The sequence below is a fragment of the Rhea americana genome, unplaced genomic scaffold, assembly GCF_003343005.1.
Source record: "Rhea americana isolate MKP2758 unplaced genomic scaffold, rheAme1 scaffold_16, whole genome shotgun sequence".
In the NCBI taxonomy this organism is placed as follows: Eukaryota; Metazoa; Chordata; class Aves; order Rheiformes; family Rheidae; genus Rhea; species Rhea americana.
The window spans coordinates 1,026,375-1,043,950 of NW_028185705.1; the positions used below are offsets into that span (position 1 = coordinate 1,026,375).

Below are 17,576 nucleotides of genomic sequence, written 5' to 3' on the forward strand. Positions count from 1 at the left end.
ATCTTTTTTTCACTTTTCTAATCTGTTCTGCACGTTTTTAGAGGACCCACGGTATGCGAATGCCACCGCAACCCTCTGCGATCTGCCTGTGAAAAGGCGCCGCGGGGGTTTGCCGGCGGGGGCGTCCGCGCCGTCCGCAGCCTCGCCGAGCGCGGCAGGAGGCTGCGGGAGCTCGCAGGAACCGCGCCGCTGGGGAAGGCGGGAGCCCTTCAGAGGGCACGATACCGCGATCCGTAGAAACGGGATTTGCTTAAAAAAGGACATCCTGGAGCTTCGTGAAGCTACTGTTTTAAGAGTCAGGTCTCCTGTCTCCTTCAGGAGAGGGGCAGCAACCACTTCTGGGCACCGGAGCGTCCAGCTGTACCAACGCAGCCCTAACAGCTCTCCCAAGCTACCGTTCCACCATAGCGACCCAAAATTCGGGGCAACAGAAGTTCCATCACCCCAAAAAAAGGAAAAAAAAATAAAAGCCACTTGTCAGTATTTTCCTATATCGTCTTTGCAAACAAACGTCCTTCTGATCTACACAAGTTAAGTGGTGGACAGGGCAACAGCAGCAGAAAGTGGGTTTTGGCGAACGCTTGCTGACCTCTTTGAGGTGGGCGAACAACACAAGCGTGACCRGGGAATCAAAATTTCTCTCTGAGGGAAGTTTCAAGCAAGGACGAAGATAAACTCTTCTACAAACGAGGAGCAATTTGTTGCGACTCTGCAGAGGGAGAGTCCCCCCGTGCYGGAACGGTCTGCTGGCGCCGCTTTTCTCCCTCACCTTTCCTCAACGCTKCGCAGCTCCAACTCGAGCAGCTGTAACGCTCACAAAATCTACAAAACTACATTTTAAAACATTTTTAATTTTCCATTCAGCAGGTCGTATTACCCTTGTTTTACTGCGGTGTAACAAGCAGAGACGTTTTCAGACAGTGGCACAAGGGTGGTCTCTTGTGGCAGCACATCAGATCTACAGCATTAATATTAAACACGCCAGCACCGAAGCCTCCCAAAGGCTTACCTACGGCTACCAAAAGTAGCACGATTTGAGTTGGAACACTTGGTTAGCTTGACGTGTTCCATCCTTAAAAATATCYGACGTTCTCACTCATACTTTCAAGCTTTAGCTCTTTCCCCATGTGATGTTAGTACACTCAGGTCTGCTGGAAAACAGAGAACGTACGGTGGTTTCTCTTAAACATTTTCTTAAATACAGAATTATTAAGAAAAATCACAATCCAAACRGTTGGAGCTGTAACAATTTGACCAGTTAGCTACCACAAAGCAGATAAAAAAAGGAAGAAAAGAAAAAGAACACAGTGGTGAGGAAAGAGTATATCATTGCTTGGGGCAGTGACAGCAGTAGTAAATGGGCAAGTACCCAAAAGGACATTAGAGTTCTGGCTCCTTCTTCAAAGTCAGAATTTCAGCCCACTTAAGGCTACTTCAGAAGTGAAATTCAGAAATCCGAACCCAGCAAAAGTAGCATTAGATGAGCAAAGATCTCTTCACTAGAAATCCAGAGGGATTTCAAGAAACTACAAAAAGCCAGCCACTACAGTTCAATGAACCCTGTAACTTGRAGTTTTATCCAGAGCCAAAAAATGTCCTATCAGTTTCAGTGACCTTTGAATCAGGACTGCAGAACAGAAAATAACAAGAGGAGATAACATCAATTAAAGAGAAAAATCCAGAAAAAATATCAAAATGACATCCCCTTGTTTTCATCTTGCTCTGTGTTTTTAATACACCGTGACTTCTTCCCAGTACACGTTCCTCCAAGGTCTGGAAAGAGCTCAGCAAGGTTCTCAGTGCAGAATTCCCCACCTGCAGTAAGTTCTTCATGGACTTATTTTGAGAAAGTGGTGTTAGGAGAAACCAGTTGACAGCAAAGCAAGTAGGTCAGTACTCACTCAGTTACGCGTGGTTATCTGCTCACGGGGCCGGCAGCTTGGTGCCGCTACGCTCCATTTCTTCCGTCCACATCAAATCACTGCTCTCAGCTCAGGTTGCCCCTCAGATCACTACACGGTGAAAACGAAGCAGCGAAACTTGCTTCCAGGCATCAGTGGGAACATTGCCTAGACGTGAGGACCAGCCTGGAGCTGCCAYCCAGGCTGGGGAAGCCAGCTCTGCTGAGGACCTGCAGAGCTGCCACGGATCTGTGCAAACACGAGCTGCAGGAAATGCTGCTGCCACCGAGAGGCTTTTAATACTGCCCACTAGCAAGCATTTTAAATGTTACCTTTGAGGAAGACCGAGCTCACGAGCAGTTCAAGGACAGCTCTTCAGGCTACCTTTCCCTGTGCTTAAGAATACTGCAAAGGAAATTCAGCCTGCTGCAGTCACCAGCCCCGTTATTCCTCACAAAGATAAAAGGCCACCAAAGATCGCAGCGCGTTTAGGAAAGCTCGATGAACTCCACAGCAGATTCTCCTCATCAGAGATGAGGCCCTATCGCTATACCSTTATATTAAATCTCCCCCCCCCAATAATAATTCAAAAGATTGCTCCCTAGCTCAGCCAGTTGTCCGTCTCCAAACCATTTATTTAWTGTACAAGGATATGGTGGAGAAGTCTCTCATCTCCCATGAGGGGGGAAAGGTTACTTCTCCCACCCCTGAGGTGGGTGTTCCTCAGCTAAACAGATCCAAGGCAAAGACAGAGCCAAGTTTTCTTCGGGGACAAAGAATTATCAAGTCCAGTTTTAAGTATTCTTTTCCTTCCTSCCCAAAACGTACAGCAGTATGCCCAACTGCTAAGTAAAGGAAGTAAAGCAGGGTTTGCTCTAGTAGAGAGCAATGCTTTTAGCAGTCGTAGTGGCTAGTGACCAAGGCTGGCTTGCTTAAAAAACAAAAACCACCAAAACCCCYTTGCTTTTGTAGCACACAGCAGAGACTTCCATTCTGCCCCGACACCTACCACAGAACTAGAGAACTGAGTGAAGGCTTCTGGTTTTCACTGAAGTAAAAGGYTGAGTACTCCAGGCTAGACAAATCAAAGACTTCAGGAGCCAAAAATCTGCTTGAAGGCAGACTTCAGGTAYGTTTTGCTTTACCCACCCCGGCTTCAGTTTACCCTCAACTGCCCAAGTTTCTGCATCTCTAATGAATGGCAAAGAACATATACACTCTAAGACTATACACTAATTTCTTTTCCATGTTTGGAAAATCACCTACAAGCCTCACGATCTCCTTGCAAAACCGTAAGCAAAACACAGATACAAGTCGTCAAATATACTATTTTAATGTAAATTTGTAAAATTTAAGCTCTGAATTTTGAAAATTTAGGACATTTCATGAAAGAGCATTTGGTCCTTTTCCAAGTTTCCCATCCCCAATTAAATACYTTGTTTAAAAACAACAATTAAGCATACACTGCATTTTTAGTTAGGAAAGTGATATTGCACATTATACTGAGAAATACAAAAGTGTTTCTGCAAGTTATTCCAGCAATGTTTACAACTTCACTTTGATAGCACTGATTTTTAAAAAGATTTCCATTTTATTGCATAACATATGCCCTGTGTTTACAGAGTAAAATACATCAAAGTACTTTTAAAACAAAGAGGAAGAGAAGTTGGCTCCTTAAAGAATACAAAGCCTTTCACCGCTTAGTCAGTACCACTGTCCCAGCWGGCGAAATCGTTCCTGTGGAAAGATGGCTGTCCGGTCACCTTGGCAACGCAAATTCCAATACTGTTTGTAAGCAGAAGCCGATCACACACTATTTGGCACTGGAACTAACGGCGCAAGCCGCCAAGGGCGGAAAGGCTGTACTACGCGTCTCTACTGCTCTATTCTACRGTTACCTTTCGTTCCAGGGCTGGTGATACACAAGAAGTGAAAAACAAGTAAAACAGCCGCAACTTCATAATGCTTACGTAATTCTCTGAGGAAAATTCTGAAACAGATTTCTGTGCATAACACTTCCCTGGAGCCCTTACCAGGGCTCAGGTTTTTTTGCAAGGCACAAAACACTGAGAGGCAATTGCATGATATATAATGCACATTCTGAGAGAGCTAAACCGTGAGTTGGGGAAAAATCWTTGCCAGATGCAGCCACGAGCACACCTAGGGCAATGTTTGTATTGGCATCCACTACGTTGTGATTTTAAATGGCAAGTTCTGGAATGCTGTGTATTTTGCTTTCACATTACTGAGCACTTCTCACTTCAAAGTCATGACTAGTAAGTGATCTGGCCCAGCAGCAGCATTTCAAAACAGACAGTTTTGTCTCCTGCCTCCCTGTCAGGCAGAGGCACTCCCTCGAGCATCCTTCTGCACTTCTGTTACTTTACACGTTTGCAAGCTGCAGTGTACTAGCACRCCCAGTTAAAGTTTACGGGTTAAGGAACTATACCTTGCATCACTCCCAGTACCTCTTTGGATCATAACACTCCGAACTTATGCTTTGCTTTGAAATAGGCAATTAATCATTTGTAAGACATTCTAGTAATGCCTTTGCAAAACCATTTCCAAAGGGGATGTGCCCTCAGCTATAAAGGCAACTGATCCTATCACAATGTTTTGAGAAATCTTAAAACCTTGCCTTCATCACCTTCTCCTCCCCGCCCCCCCCCCAAAAAAACACCTAAAAAATACTCATCAAGACTAGGAAGACAGGATTTTTTTTGCCTGAATACAATATTCGACTATTATAGAAGGTCCTGTAGAGGTCCCTGAGATGCATCCATATATTAAAGGATTCAGCGCTAACTTCATATTTATTAGAAGTGTTCTGAGCTGCAACATATAGTTTATGAATTTTACTGTATGGTGACAATACAGCAGAACACGTTTGCTCCCCTACTCTAGCCTTAATTTAAAAGTTACAAACACAACAATAGTGTTCAGCTACTTCAACTATAGTCAGCAGTTAAAAAAAAAAAATAATAAAATAATCATGAGAGCAACAGGGATCCAACTGGGAAAAAAAGAAAAAACAAAGTTATCCTTAGAGTAAGTCGGTTTGGTCTCAGTTTGCTTTCATTCTCGCAATAACCCAACCTGAAATCGACTGCTTTCTTTCTGAATGTTCACATACAATTATTCCTCAGATGTATTAAGCTGCACTTGGATATGGTAGGCTAGAGAAACAGTAGTTTTTCATCGTTCCTCATTGGAACCAAAAGGCACAGTTTACAGGTACAAGATAGCACTACAGTCAACACTACTAGCAACTACAGGCATGACCCTGTTACAATGACATACACAAAACTGCATCTTGCAACAGAAGGAAGTTAGCACATTGCAGCCTCAGACTTCCTATTAATTCCCGCCCCAGAAGGATGCGGAGACAGTCACTTTAATTACACTGACTTGGAGAAAAAAAATCCAGCCCTGAAGTATTCTTTGGGATGGGCAAAGTAGTCAGTATTCCCCTATTAAAAAAAAAGAAATAAAAGCCTCTCAAGTTACTTTCAGATGCACTGAATTTTGCAACCGACTGATCAAAAATAATTTATCCCTCCCCAAGAAAGCTCAGGTTTTCCTGCTATTGAAGACAAACTTAAGGCACTAACATATTAATGCTATTAGAAACATGGAACAGCTTGTTCTTCATCTACTCTCAGACGGTTCTTCACTTCAGCAGTATCTCTCCTGATGAGGCACTAGATACATGACACAGTAACTTTTGGAATACCTGCTCAGCTAAGCTATACCAGTTAGCTGCTTAGAGAGCTGAATGGCTTTGTACATTCCCCTTTTCCCTCCCTATCCCCTTACAAAAAAGGCACCTGATTTATTACTTTATGGTTTCTGTAGCTACAAGCTCTTGTGACTGCGTAGCTTTATACAACTGTGTACACAAGGGATCTCATGACTATACTGATAACTTCTTACATGACCAGGAGTTATCTTTTCAAAATACTATTCTAGACAAAGCATTTTTGTTTCAGCCAAAACCCACTACCAGCGGGTTCCTACCTGAGTAGTACTTAAGATTGTGTATTGCTAGTCAAAATAACTCAATGATTAAACGTGGTGTTAGAAATTGCACTTTCCCATTCCTTCCCCAATCCCAAGATCATTTCAAATTAAATATCAGACCCTTTTCTAAAGGGACATCTGCAATGCAGCTACAAAGAGGTAGCTAAATGGCACGTGCCAATTCTCTTTTTGTGAAAAGTATATCCAGCCTTCATTTGCAGTAACATTTTTCATAGGAAGTCATCTAATAAGAAAATTGTATACAGGTGACACGTGGAGTTACCATAGTTCAGGAGACAGCTCTCTAAGAGAACAAGATCTCCCTTCAAGTCCGTAATTGAAAACTAGTAAGCACAGGGGGATACCGAAGTGACTCAGCATAGCAGGTGTGTAGCTGCAGAGGACAAGAAGATCTAGAGCCAAATCCCATGCTCCTCCCGACATATGATCAAGATTATTCTGAAGAGCTATTCAGATCAAGCCCACCATTCGGTCAATCTGTCTCATGTAGTTACTCTTCAATGGCAGCAAATATCTCCTCTCATCTGGGACTCTGTTACACTGTTAAGAAAATCATAAGGTTTTAAGAACTCGAACCTGCAAACAGTCAATCCTGTACCCTCTTTAACCTATTCAGCACCAGTGACCATAGATCTTCCTCCCAGTACAGAAAACCACACCCCATAGCACTTTCGCTCCCAACCTCCCCTCACCATTCGCATACTTAGATGCAGCACAGACATGTTTCCTTCATGAATGCTTCACTCCAAGTACTGACAGTGTTTTTCATAGGGGATCTGTAGTGTTTAGAAAAGAAACAATGCAGAGCCCTGAAGTGGCACTCCTAAACGGCTCTTTTTCCACTGCCTAATCCAATTCAACATCAATTCCTTCTCCACTAACACAATCAGAAAAAGTCTGTATATTCCTTACATTAGAACTGAAGTTGACTGTCTTCAGTTCATTTGATCTGATTTTTTCTGTGCTGTCCTCTTCTCCAGGGAGGGTATCTTGCCACAGAGAGTCACGAAAACGTTTATCCACAGACACAATATGTCCCTCAGTAGTAAACATATATTTATTTCCAGATCTGTGCACTGGATTCTCTTCATCAAACAACTAAACAAGGGAAACAACAGAAACAGCTCAAGTATACATGCAACACTTCTGTGTTTGATCATTAAAATGTTAAAAAAATTGCACATGCTTATGCATTTGAAGGATCACACAAAAAGCATACTTTTTAGCACTAAACAGGTAGCTACTGTTTGAGCAACTGGAAATACGCAGTTTTAATGCAAGGGATTTATTTTGGCAGTTAAGAGTGGAGAGCGAGAGAAATACTTCTCGCACAACTTATTGCCATTCATTTTCTAAGCCGCACTGTACAGTCATTTCTAGGCTGGTATCCACAGCTTCCATTTGATCCAAGGTGTTTTTTTTAAAAAAAAAAAGAAAAAAAAAAGGTACTTGAGAACAGTAGTTTAAGCAGTTTTGGCTCAAACCCTTCCTCCTGTGACTGCCAAAGCCTGATGAGGCGAAATCAAAGGCCGCTGCTAGGCAAACAATGGCTACAAGCAGCAGCTCAGCTCAGAGCAGAGCAGAGCAGCAGCCGCCTTCCACCTTGCACCCTCCTCCCAGCTYGCGCCGCTGCGGTGGCTGCCGACTCTCCAGCCCGGGCTCAGAAAACCAAGCTCCTGCCTGCACCCCCAGGTTGGGAAAGGGGGCGTTAAGAAAGAGGCAGAACGCACTCTTGATAAGCTCTGATACGTCCTGCCTGCTCACTAGGTCCTGCTTGCATACCGTGCTCACAAGAGGATGCCTTTAAAATGAAGAACATATACGTACCAGGTACAAGTATTTACATGTTTCACTGAGAAAAAAGCTCTCCATTCTATCTTCTTTTGTCTTCTCTACAACATGATGTAATGTAGCATAGCCACACCTGGAAGTTTTAAGATTAGTTTGGATTTAGCACCCATACATTTAGATCTCTAAAAATTTCCTAAGTTCAGACCGTTCCATCTGTCACTAGGAATGGAGTTAAAATAAAACTTTGTTTTATTGGCTTATCTATTCTATTGTGGCATTTTACTAAAAATGTCTTTCAAGAGAAGACAAATTATCAAGTCACCCTACTCTGAACGAAACAGGCAATTTCCCCATATAGAGCGCATAAGAGATTCAGGTTTAAAATGCTARTCTGCCTGCAAAAGTTTCCTTTCTAGCTAATTACTCCTCCTCCTCCCAAACAATGAAACTACAAGCTGTCACACACTGCAGTTTTGGTTCTTTCAGACCACCCTCTACAGAGCAGTCCAAATCCCACTTAACTGCAAAATGGCACTGTTTTATACTGTCATCTGATTCCTATAGATTTGACTAGGAAAGTAGTAAATATCAACAGTTGACTAAAAATCCACTGTCCCCCCTCCAAGTCTTGCAAAAAGTTCAGATACTCAATATTAAAATTACGATTCAGAGTTACTGCCTTGAGAAGAAGTTTAATATGCAAAGAGATAGAGACTATCCCCAAGTCCAGTTAAACACCATAGGTTCAAAAAAGTGAGACTTATTTTTGAAGAAAGTTGCAATTTTGCCAACTTTGGGCAAGAGATCACCAATAACACATTTTAAAAGGTAGAGTTATAAAATTCTGAAGATGTAAACTTGTCACTGAACTAAAATTTCATTTTCAAATGAGAACGAAATAGCTCTTCAACAAMTAAATCAACCTTTGGGGAATGGGGATGTTTGGGTTTTTGTTTGCTTACCTGTATTTGGCAGATTGGATTCTATATATGTATTTATATAATAAGATGTGCATGTTTTATTACATAAAGGTATCTATATGTACAAACAATATAAATGCACATACAAATATGTATATTTATGTAATAAAATATGCATGTTTATGTACTAAAATATGCATATATAGTAGTGAGAGAAGAGAAAACACTGAAGACTGACTTTGCTTTCGTATATTTTTCCAGGCTCTGTAGAATATCCATTCCTACATGAAGGTAAAATGGGTTCTTTGTGGCCTGGACAGAGAAGGACAAAAGGTAGAGTCAGTAATCTGGAAATGTTGTAGAACACTTGAAATAGAGGCCTACTAGTGTCACATATTCCTGTGCATTAYGGTAAACTCACCTTTGTAGGAGCATGCCTTTGGTTACTCTGTGCACGCTTGTCACATTTGCCCTAGTGCAAAAACCTAATAAAGACTGTAGTAAATCCAAATTCTTTGATAGTTTTCTTGCAGTCAGAAGAAGTTATTTTAATTTACTGTACTTGCTTCTAGTTATAGACTGTGCCTGGACAATATTGCAAGGGAAGCAATTACGCAAACTTCAATAATATCCATTAAGAAACAGAACACTACTTTGTAGGTCTGTCAGGCTTTTTTTCCAAAAGGTCATTTAGTACCATTTTTGCACGTCGTAAGCCTATTCTTACAGCAAACTTCATTACGCAACAATCAGCTCCCTAGACARAAACCTCTGTACAAGAACATTCAGATACAGAGCTACTAAGTTTTAACAGTCCATTAGCAATGAAGTACTTGGCAGGGGCTAGGGGAGAAACAGCAACTTCCTGAACAAAAACATTTTTCAGAACATTTGAGCTGCTAGTGCAGACAAGYCAAGTACCTGATAAAGAAGATATGTGGATTCCACTAACTCTGGCCTCAGTGGATAAAAGGGAACATCCGGTGCTTGCAATTGCCAGTTGTATCTTTCTGGGAGAGCTCCATATCGTTTCCATATGGCATAATAAAAAGCATGGAGACAAATAGCATCTTCCACATCTCCTATCAACACCTAGGCATAATAGCCATAAACATGCATATTTAACACTCCAGGCCAGCAAACTGCTTTCTACACTATATTGTAATATGCTTTTACAATAAAACACTCCCCTTAYAGGGAAAGGCCAATAAAAAATAAAGTTAATTTATAATCCCTTCACCACAAAAGCATCAGTGGAGTTTATGCCTCACTGTGATACATGTAGAACACCRAGATAAAGTGTGAAATTTAAAAGGTGTCTCAAATCTAGTAGAGTATATCAAGCCTCCCAATACCGTTATGCTGATGCAGAAGCTGAACTGTCCCACAAATTTGGTCTGAACACCCTGATGCAAACCAACGGAWTCAAGCTCATCTTGGAAGAGACACTTGGATTTATTTACAGGTCCAGAATTAGAAAAAGCCTCTCCAACACCCCTCCATTGTGTCACTCAGTTCTGAAAAGAATGAAAGCTTATTTTACCTGCAGTCCAGGAAAAAAGGCTTGCAGAGAGTCAATCCACGTGTTCATTAGCTGTCCAGTGAACATGTTTACATTAACATACAAAGGAGGGTCACCTTCACCTTCATTACAAGCTTCTCGGCTGCCAAGTAACAATAAGCATATGTAAATATTCACTATTTTAGAAAAACACAATAGATGTTCCATTTTACAACACCAGCACTAGCAAAGAGAAACAGCTGCAGTTTTGTCAGTGCTACAGTGAAAGCCATTTTGAGGAGAAAGTCAGTCCAGATCTCAGAAAAATTCATTCTTAAAGGTAGGTGCATCATATCCTTCAGCTGTATCAGCTGAAGTCCTACCAAAAACTCACCTAGATATGCTCAGGCCATAAGTAGTACTGCAGTGGCTAATTCAATACATTTTCTTAACATGCCTATGGCCTTTTATCATTTACTACTTTTGGAGAGTGATCAGTTTAGCTTCTTTGCACTGATATGCTATACCGATCAATTGACTGAGGAGTAAAGAGAATATTAAAATTTTCTTTCCACAGTGACTATCACAAACATTTTATATATATTTTTTTAAGAAAGCATAGATTTTCAAAAGGATGGTACAAATGCCATCTAAGTCTGTCATCTTGAAGTATTTACACACTTCAGAAACTGATACTCATATGAAATAACATACCCTCTTCGTAAGTGGTTCTGAATGCTCCGATAAGCATCATTGAACATCTCCAGGTCTTCCCTTTCTCCAAAGAGAATATAAGACTTCAGAAGGTATTCATAGAACGAATCTGACCCTGCGCCCAAGCCACTCTGCTTTCCAACCCAATGGCCAGTTTGAATATTCACAACATTTCCTTCAGGGAAGACAAAGACAGGAGGAGTTTAGTCTAACACTGCCAAGTATATTGGAGAAAATAAATCAAGAACTAGAACTTAAATATATTACATCCTCAACAAGTCTTAGGGAGGGAGTAACAAAGACTAATGTCTATATAAAGCGTTACAGAGCACTTACAAAGAAATTAGTGTACATATGTAGTTGTTTTAAGTATATTTATTCATAATCTAGGCTATATTAATAGGAATATACATGCAACAACTTCTAACGTGTCCCAGGTTCATGAGAAATCTGTCTTTGAAGACCTGTGCCACTAAGATACTCCACTTTCCTTACAAAATTGCAAAATGGCACTGGAACAACAGAAGKYACAAATACAAGAGAGCACTTAATGGGTAGAGAGGAAGCAGATCAGTACAGTTTATGGCACGTTAAAGAAACCTGTAGAACAACAGCATTCTGCCACATGAGACTGAGGTAACTTAAAACAACAAGCTAGTCCATAGAGCATCACCTGAGACCAAAGACCTTGCTAGAGAGATCTTGAGCRTGCAGAAATTACCTAGCAGTCCAGTGTTATTGCTCCTGAGATTCCAGAGTGCTTTGACAGCTCGCCTGGCCACCCACTCAAACGTGGAATCGCCAAGCAGTCTACTGAGAATACCAAACTCCACCAGTAAGGAGCCGGCTCCTGCAGTACAAGTTTCATTATTGCTGTTTGGAGGTACTCCCTTCTTCAGATTGACCTATGAAACAGGTAAAGTAATGCAAGTTGCTTGTAAATAATCTCATACAGTTTTGTTCTAATCTTAAGTTTTACCTTTATTTTAAAGCCTTTTCATTAGTGTTTGCAATGCAGTGTGCTATCTACACATAGTTAGAAAGCCAGTGTTTTGCTTATCCATTAAAAAGCTCTCCTGAAAGAATTCTTGAAATTCATCTTCTAAATTTGTATCACACCAAAGGTGGGAAATTCCAATTTTGCTATCTTTATACTTGTTARCCCTTCCAAATTTCAATCCATTTTTTCCTCATTTTGCTAAACATTCAGTTTCTTCCAGGGACGATGCAAGTAATTCTTCCCCTGGTTTAGTTCTCTTGAAAACAAGACTTTCTACTGAAGAGGAGTTATACTACCCTAAACTGTTTTATAACAGTCTGAACAAAAGTGAAAGTTTGTTTCTACAGCTTGACAGATCTAGAGGGGGAAAAAAAAAGTGCAACTGTCCTCCGAAAGTAAAAGTAGTCAGGCAAGTGCTAAGTAGTTCTACACTGAGAGTTCTTCCAGTAGAACTTCAGTCCTTCTTCTTGATAGCATTTGTTTAAAACCAGAAGATGCAACACTGTATTCAAGGAAATGACAAATCCCAATTTGATGCAGCATGACAAATATTTTGGACTAATGTTATTCCTAAAAAATAAAAAACTTTCTAAATATCATTTGCCTTTATGATGTTTGTTGTTAACCTTCTACCTTGTTTGCTACCATTTGATACAAAGAAGTGGGGGGTGGAAGGGAGGAGGACATGTTGTAGCCAAACTGCATGGAAATAGGTGACTATTAACCACAAAAAGCAATACATACAAAGTGAAAGAGCAGCTTAAAAAGAAGAGTCAGTAGACATGGTAAGCAGCTGATGTATTTGTCCACTGCAACATAACTTAGTGCAGTTTCCCCCACACCATATTAATATAACTTAGTGCAGGTTCACAGCCCTGAAGTCCACATATAAACAAACATACACAGCACAGAACTGGAGCTGCAGGACAGTCAAGTAACTAGATTCTGTCCCCACCGCGTTGAGGTACACAGTGCTCACTTACCCGAGGATAAGGAATTCCAGTTTTGGTGTTCTCAAAAGCTGGAAGTAGTCTCACTGCTAGGTCATGAGCCATATGCAACAGTTCATTATCATAATCCTTAATGGTCATATCACCAAAAGGCTGTTTGGTATCTGTAATTATTATGTGGGCAGAAAGCAGGCTTCCCAAAACCCTATTAGATAAGGAAGAGATCCTCAGTTTTCTAAACATGATCCGAACTTAGCTCTTCATCTAAACCCTTACCAACACCACCTTTAATAGAAATATTACTTTGTGTGTCTTACAAGCTGTATTTTTATTTATTCACCACAGAAACAGATGTGCTGTTTTCTCCACCAGCAGTGAAAAAGTCTGGATGTCACATTCATCTATTATTCACAGTAATCCTTAGGTCCTATTCTGCAGGATTTACCCTAACCCAGGAGTTCCTTACAACATACCAAGCACATTTATGAGTGAAGACAGCCTTTCCCCACCTTTCTCACTGCTGCAAATGGCAATAAAGTTGTTATATAAATCTAATACTCCTGAAAAAGAAAGTCCACAAATACTAGTTAAGCAGTACTTGAATAAACCATTTTAAGCAGCAATTCAGAAGATATCACCATTTAAAATTAGAGTACCTTAAACTGATCTCCAAGGCAGACAGGCCTTTTGTTTTTCCATCTACAGTGACTTTCCCCATAAAAAGTTTAAAAACAGAGTAGGCAGAAGGTCCATGGAAAATAAACAAAATGGGGAACACCTGTCAGCAAAGCTGTTACATGCAAATCTGAGCCTCCATTTCAAGAGTAACAAAAAAACCCCTAGATGTCTACTAGACAAAGAAGGTTGAGATATTTAACCTTGTTACTGTTTTAAAGACAGAAATTTTCAGCTACATACCTAATTGTTGCCTCAAAAACTTGGACTGTTGAGTCTTTGTCAAATGAAACAGTGTCAATCACCAATTTCACCGCTTTCTGGAATTCTGAGGAATTTCCCATTACCTTTTACATAAGAAAAAAAAAATTTTTATATAATTATTGCTTCAGAAGGTGGAAGAAAATAAGTTCACATCTTAAGTCAGTTGTATTATGTAGATACAGAACAGAGTACTTCAAGTACCTGCTAACAGCCTTTACAGCGTACCTATTTTACACCAAAAAGAGAAACCCAAAGATGTATTTTTGTCCTTCATGTACACTCTTGCCCACAAAATCAGCATCATGGGTGATCTATTGGAGCAAGAGTCTAAAACCTATTAAGATCTTGTGTACTGAATGTTTTGTTAATTGTTTTGCTATACACAGAATTCAAGAGCTAAGTTCTGCTCAAAAAATATATTTATATAACAAGACAAAGAACAATGCAGTCTGATTTGACATTTATTTGTCCAGGAGAGTCTGACCCTTTGGGCTTTTGGTTCAACGCTGCATTCCAGGTTCAGGAGTTTCCTCACATCAGTTTTGTTTGGATACTTCCCTACTGAATGATTTCAACTATATCGAGAGAGAGAGATAAATTTAGCTCCAGTTTCAAGGAAAAGGGAATGAGGAAGGAAAAAATAGATTCCTGCTTGGATAAATCTACTGTAAGGTCAAGCATAAATGCACCCTACCTTTTCTTCCCAATATCCAGACTTATCAAGTAGTAACATCTACTGATCTGAGAGGAAGGAAAAGCAAAATAGGCTTTCTCTCTGCAGAAGCTTCTCAAAGAGCATCTAACAGCAGTATTAAGCAGCTTTTTATTTGAGGAAAAAAGCTACTACACTGCCCACAAAGGTATTGGTGGGACCTTGAGCCATTGGCAAATAAGGAAACGATGGCAGACGTTTTACCAACCTGCAATCAACCAAACGGCACAGATCCCTAGTTGCTGTTTCTGTTAAAATTACTGTTCTCTCACTTCCTGCTTTAAGTTCTGTACATTACTGTTCAGTTAAACAGCTGTGGCTTTCCGCCACAGAGCTGCAATTCCATTTCAGCAATAGGAAGTATTTTATAATTTGAATACATGTAATTCTTGTAGATACCACCCTTCCTAGAACAGAAACAGCACAGATACTGTATATAGACAGGCACTGACCATGCTCCAGAAGGCCAAGAATCTGACCTGGCTGCAAAAACGAGACTGATGGAACCTAAGAGGGTTTCTAAATATACATAAAGAGTTCAAGAAAGGAGCTCTTTTCTATGATACCATACTATAAATACACTATAAAACTGAGTTAGGATCATGTTATTTTCAAGTCTTATCAGAAATGCGTATGATTGTCTATTTGAGCAGTGAGAAGCAGCTTTACAACTGTAACAGCTTTCCTCCCCACCTCCTTTCACCACTTTGCGTTCGGACTTATCTGTCAGCCAGGCCTTCTCAGCTAGGCAAAACAACTGTAACTGTTAAAGCCTTCTCAAATAAGATGGGTTTTCTTCCCATCATCACAGTACTTCCTGCAAATTCCACTTTACATTCGTCCTTCCTGAGCACCAGTGACTAGAATAACATGAGTATGGCACAGGAGATCCCATCTGAGCACTGTAAAAGGTCACTGGAACCTCATCTCTTCTGGAAATCTCTCCTGATACATCCCCAAGTGCTCTTACCCCTCCACTGCTAGTTTGTCATCAAGCAGTAAGCTAAAGTATACCCAGCTCCTCCTTTTTCCCCGTAAGCGAATGAGTTAACCTTCGGTGATATTAGTCCCCTTCACTTCCCATTTCAGAACTCCACATGGCAACTTTTAATTACACTTCACAAGGCCTTCTTGTCTTCTCTTCCTGTCAAGAATTGATCTCTACTGCTGTCAGCAACTCTACCCCATGCATAAGAAAGTTTCATCAGCACCCTTTGTACTCATAACCTTAGCACACAAAAGCCAAACAGCCTGTGGCTGCTTAGCCCTGTGGTAGATCCTTGCAAAACACCACGTAGTAACTCCCTCTCGTTCAGTATTTTCTGTTGTCATCTCCCCCTCAAGTCAGTTTCTCATCAATCCTATACTTTCTATATACTCTCCTTCATCCAGCTCTAGGAAGAGAGTTTTCTGTTTTAAAATACAGGGCTGCTTCAAGATATCAGATCTACCATGGTCTAAGTTCAACATATCATTGCAAGAGACAATACCAGAACTGCTGAATACCAGGACAGATCAACTTAACAAGACCCACCTTTACGAGGGTATTAATGCTGTACTGCATCTCCATTTCTCCCCTCTGTCTCTTTTCTTCAAAGCCTGTTCCAAAACCCTGCCTACTATTGAGATCAGATATCACAACCACACTACTGCCTCAATTCAAGTGTCCTGCAATTTGGAGCTGCAGTTTCATAAGCCTTTTCATAAGGAGCTCTGTGCTATAGATAAAGTTTTGATTCTCAGTTTCACACACCTGGGCTGGGAATAAACCAACAGATCAACTGCAACAAACTTCCATTTCCCTAGCCTCATTTCCAGTATTAAGAACTGCACTAAGAGAACAAACAAGAGAACCACATACTGTCAAGGGCATCTGGAGTTTTTCACGTCTCTCAAATCCTCTCACTCAATTAATTTCCTTGATTCTTTCAGACATTCATGACCACATCCTGTTAAGACACTGGCCTTTAGATTTTTAATTAGCATAAGAATTACGCTTTGATAATACATCCTAGATACATTAGTGTACCTTTAAATTAATTTGCAAAATTTGTTCTTTTCAGCTTCCTACGCTACCCTTCTGAACTTCCTTCCTGAAGATTCTGATTAAATTTGGCTTAAGAGGACTACATAAAAATTCTGAACCCTTACCATGCACAGAAGTGAACTTATGACAGCTAAACAGATTAAAGACTTCTCTGAAAGACTACTATTTTTGAGGATTAGTTAAGGTTTGGCAAATACCTAAAAGCTGGACAAGATTTTATGGATTCTGTTAAATCACTTCAACCTTCCCTGTAACTGATAGTTATCTCGTTACCTCTTTTCCCTTCCTCCTTCCTATTTATTGATCATTTATCTCTGGGACAAACTACACCATCTCCCAATATAAACACAGGAATAAAATATATATGTATATATTTTAACAGCTCACCGCTAGGGTATCCAGTGCGTCAATCAGTGTTAGTGAGTAGTTTCCTAGGACATCATTGATATTCAGATTTGAACTGGAAAACAAAACAAAACGTAACAAAAAGACACTTGGTATTATGATAAGCCGACCACAAAAAAAAAAAAAACTCTCAAGCTATTTGAAAGGCAAGCAACCCATCCACCTTSTTTTCTTCAGCCTCACTTATAAGTTTTTTAATTCACAGGAAGACCAAAAGCTCACAAAAAAAGCAGAGGTAGGGGCCGTGCTCCCCTAAGTCTCGGGTACTCAGCTTTCAGCATGTGTACCGAGGCCCGTCTGGGCAGCTGGGCTCCTGGAAAAGAAAATACACAAAACTACACAGCAGCACGCCTCTGACGGGCGACTCAGGAAACCGTGCGCCAAGCTGCGGCGCAGCACAGCAAGAAAGAACAAGCAAGGGACGCGTTTAATTGAGGGCTGCGAGAGACAGCTCCGGACCCTGCTTCTCCGGTACGGACACCTGCAACTACTCTGCGCAGAGCCACAACGCAGAAGGCAGGCCAGGGCGACAACCGCTCCGTGCAGCGCCTTGCGGACACGGAGTCGCCCAGGAGGCGGGGGCGGCGGACGCAAACGCTCGCCGGGCCCGAGAGGGGTCACACGGCCGCACCGCGCCGCGGCGGCCGGGGGCGCC

The 17,576-nt window shown here is 41.0% G+C and overlaps 1 protein-coding gene across 1 annotated transcript; it reads right to left on the reverse strand.

The window, feature by feature from the left end:
* Positions 1-3,220: 3,220 nt before the first annotated feature.
* On the reverse strand, positions 3,221-17,396 carry EDEM1 (ER degradation enhancing alpha-mannosidase like protein 1). The gene is made up of 12 exons (XM_085300021.1): positions 17,144-17,396; positions 16,904-16,976; positions 13,737-13,840; positions 12,852-13,023; positions 11,590-11,773; positions 10,869-11,043; positions 10,197-10,317; positions 9,575-9,745; positions 8,892-8,965; positions 7,770-7,866; positions 6,855-7,040; positions 3,221-6,482 (listed from the first exon to the last, which is right to left on the reverse strand). Exons 1-12 carry the CDS (start codon positions 17,200-17,202, stop codon positions 6,393-6,395), a joined length of 1,506 nt encoding a protein of 501 aa, XP_085156147.1. The 5' UTR covers positions 17,203-17,396; the 3' UTR covers positions 3,221-6,392.
* Between the last annotated feature and the right edge of the window lie 180 nt (positions 17,397-17,576).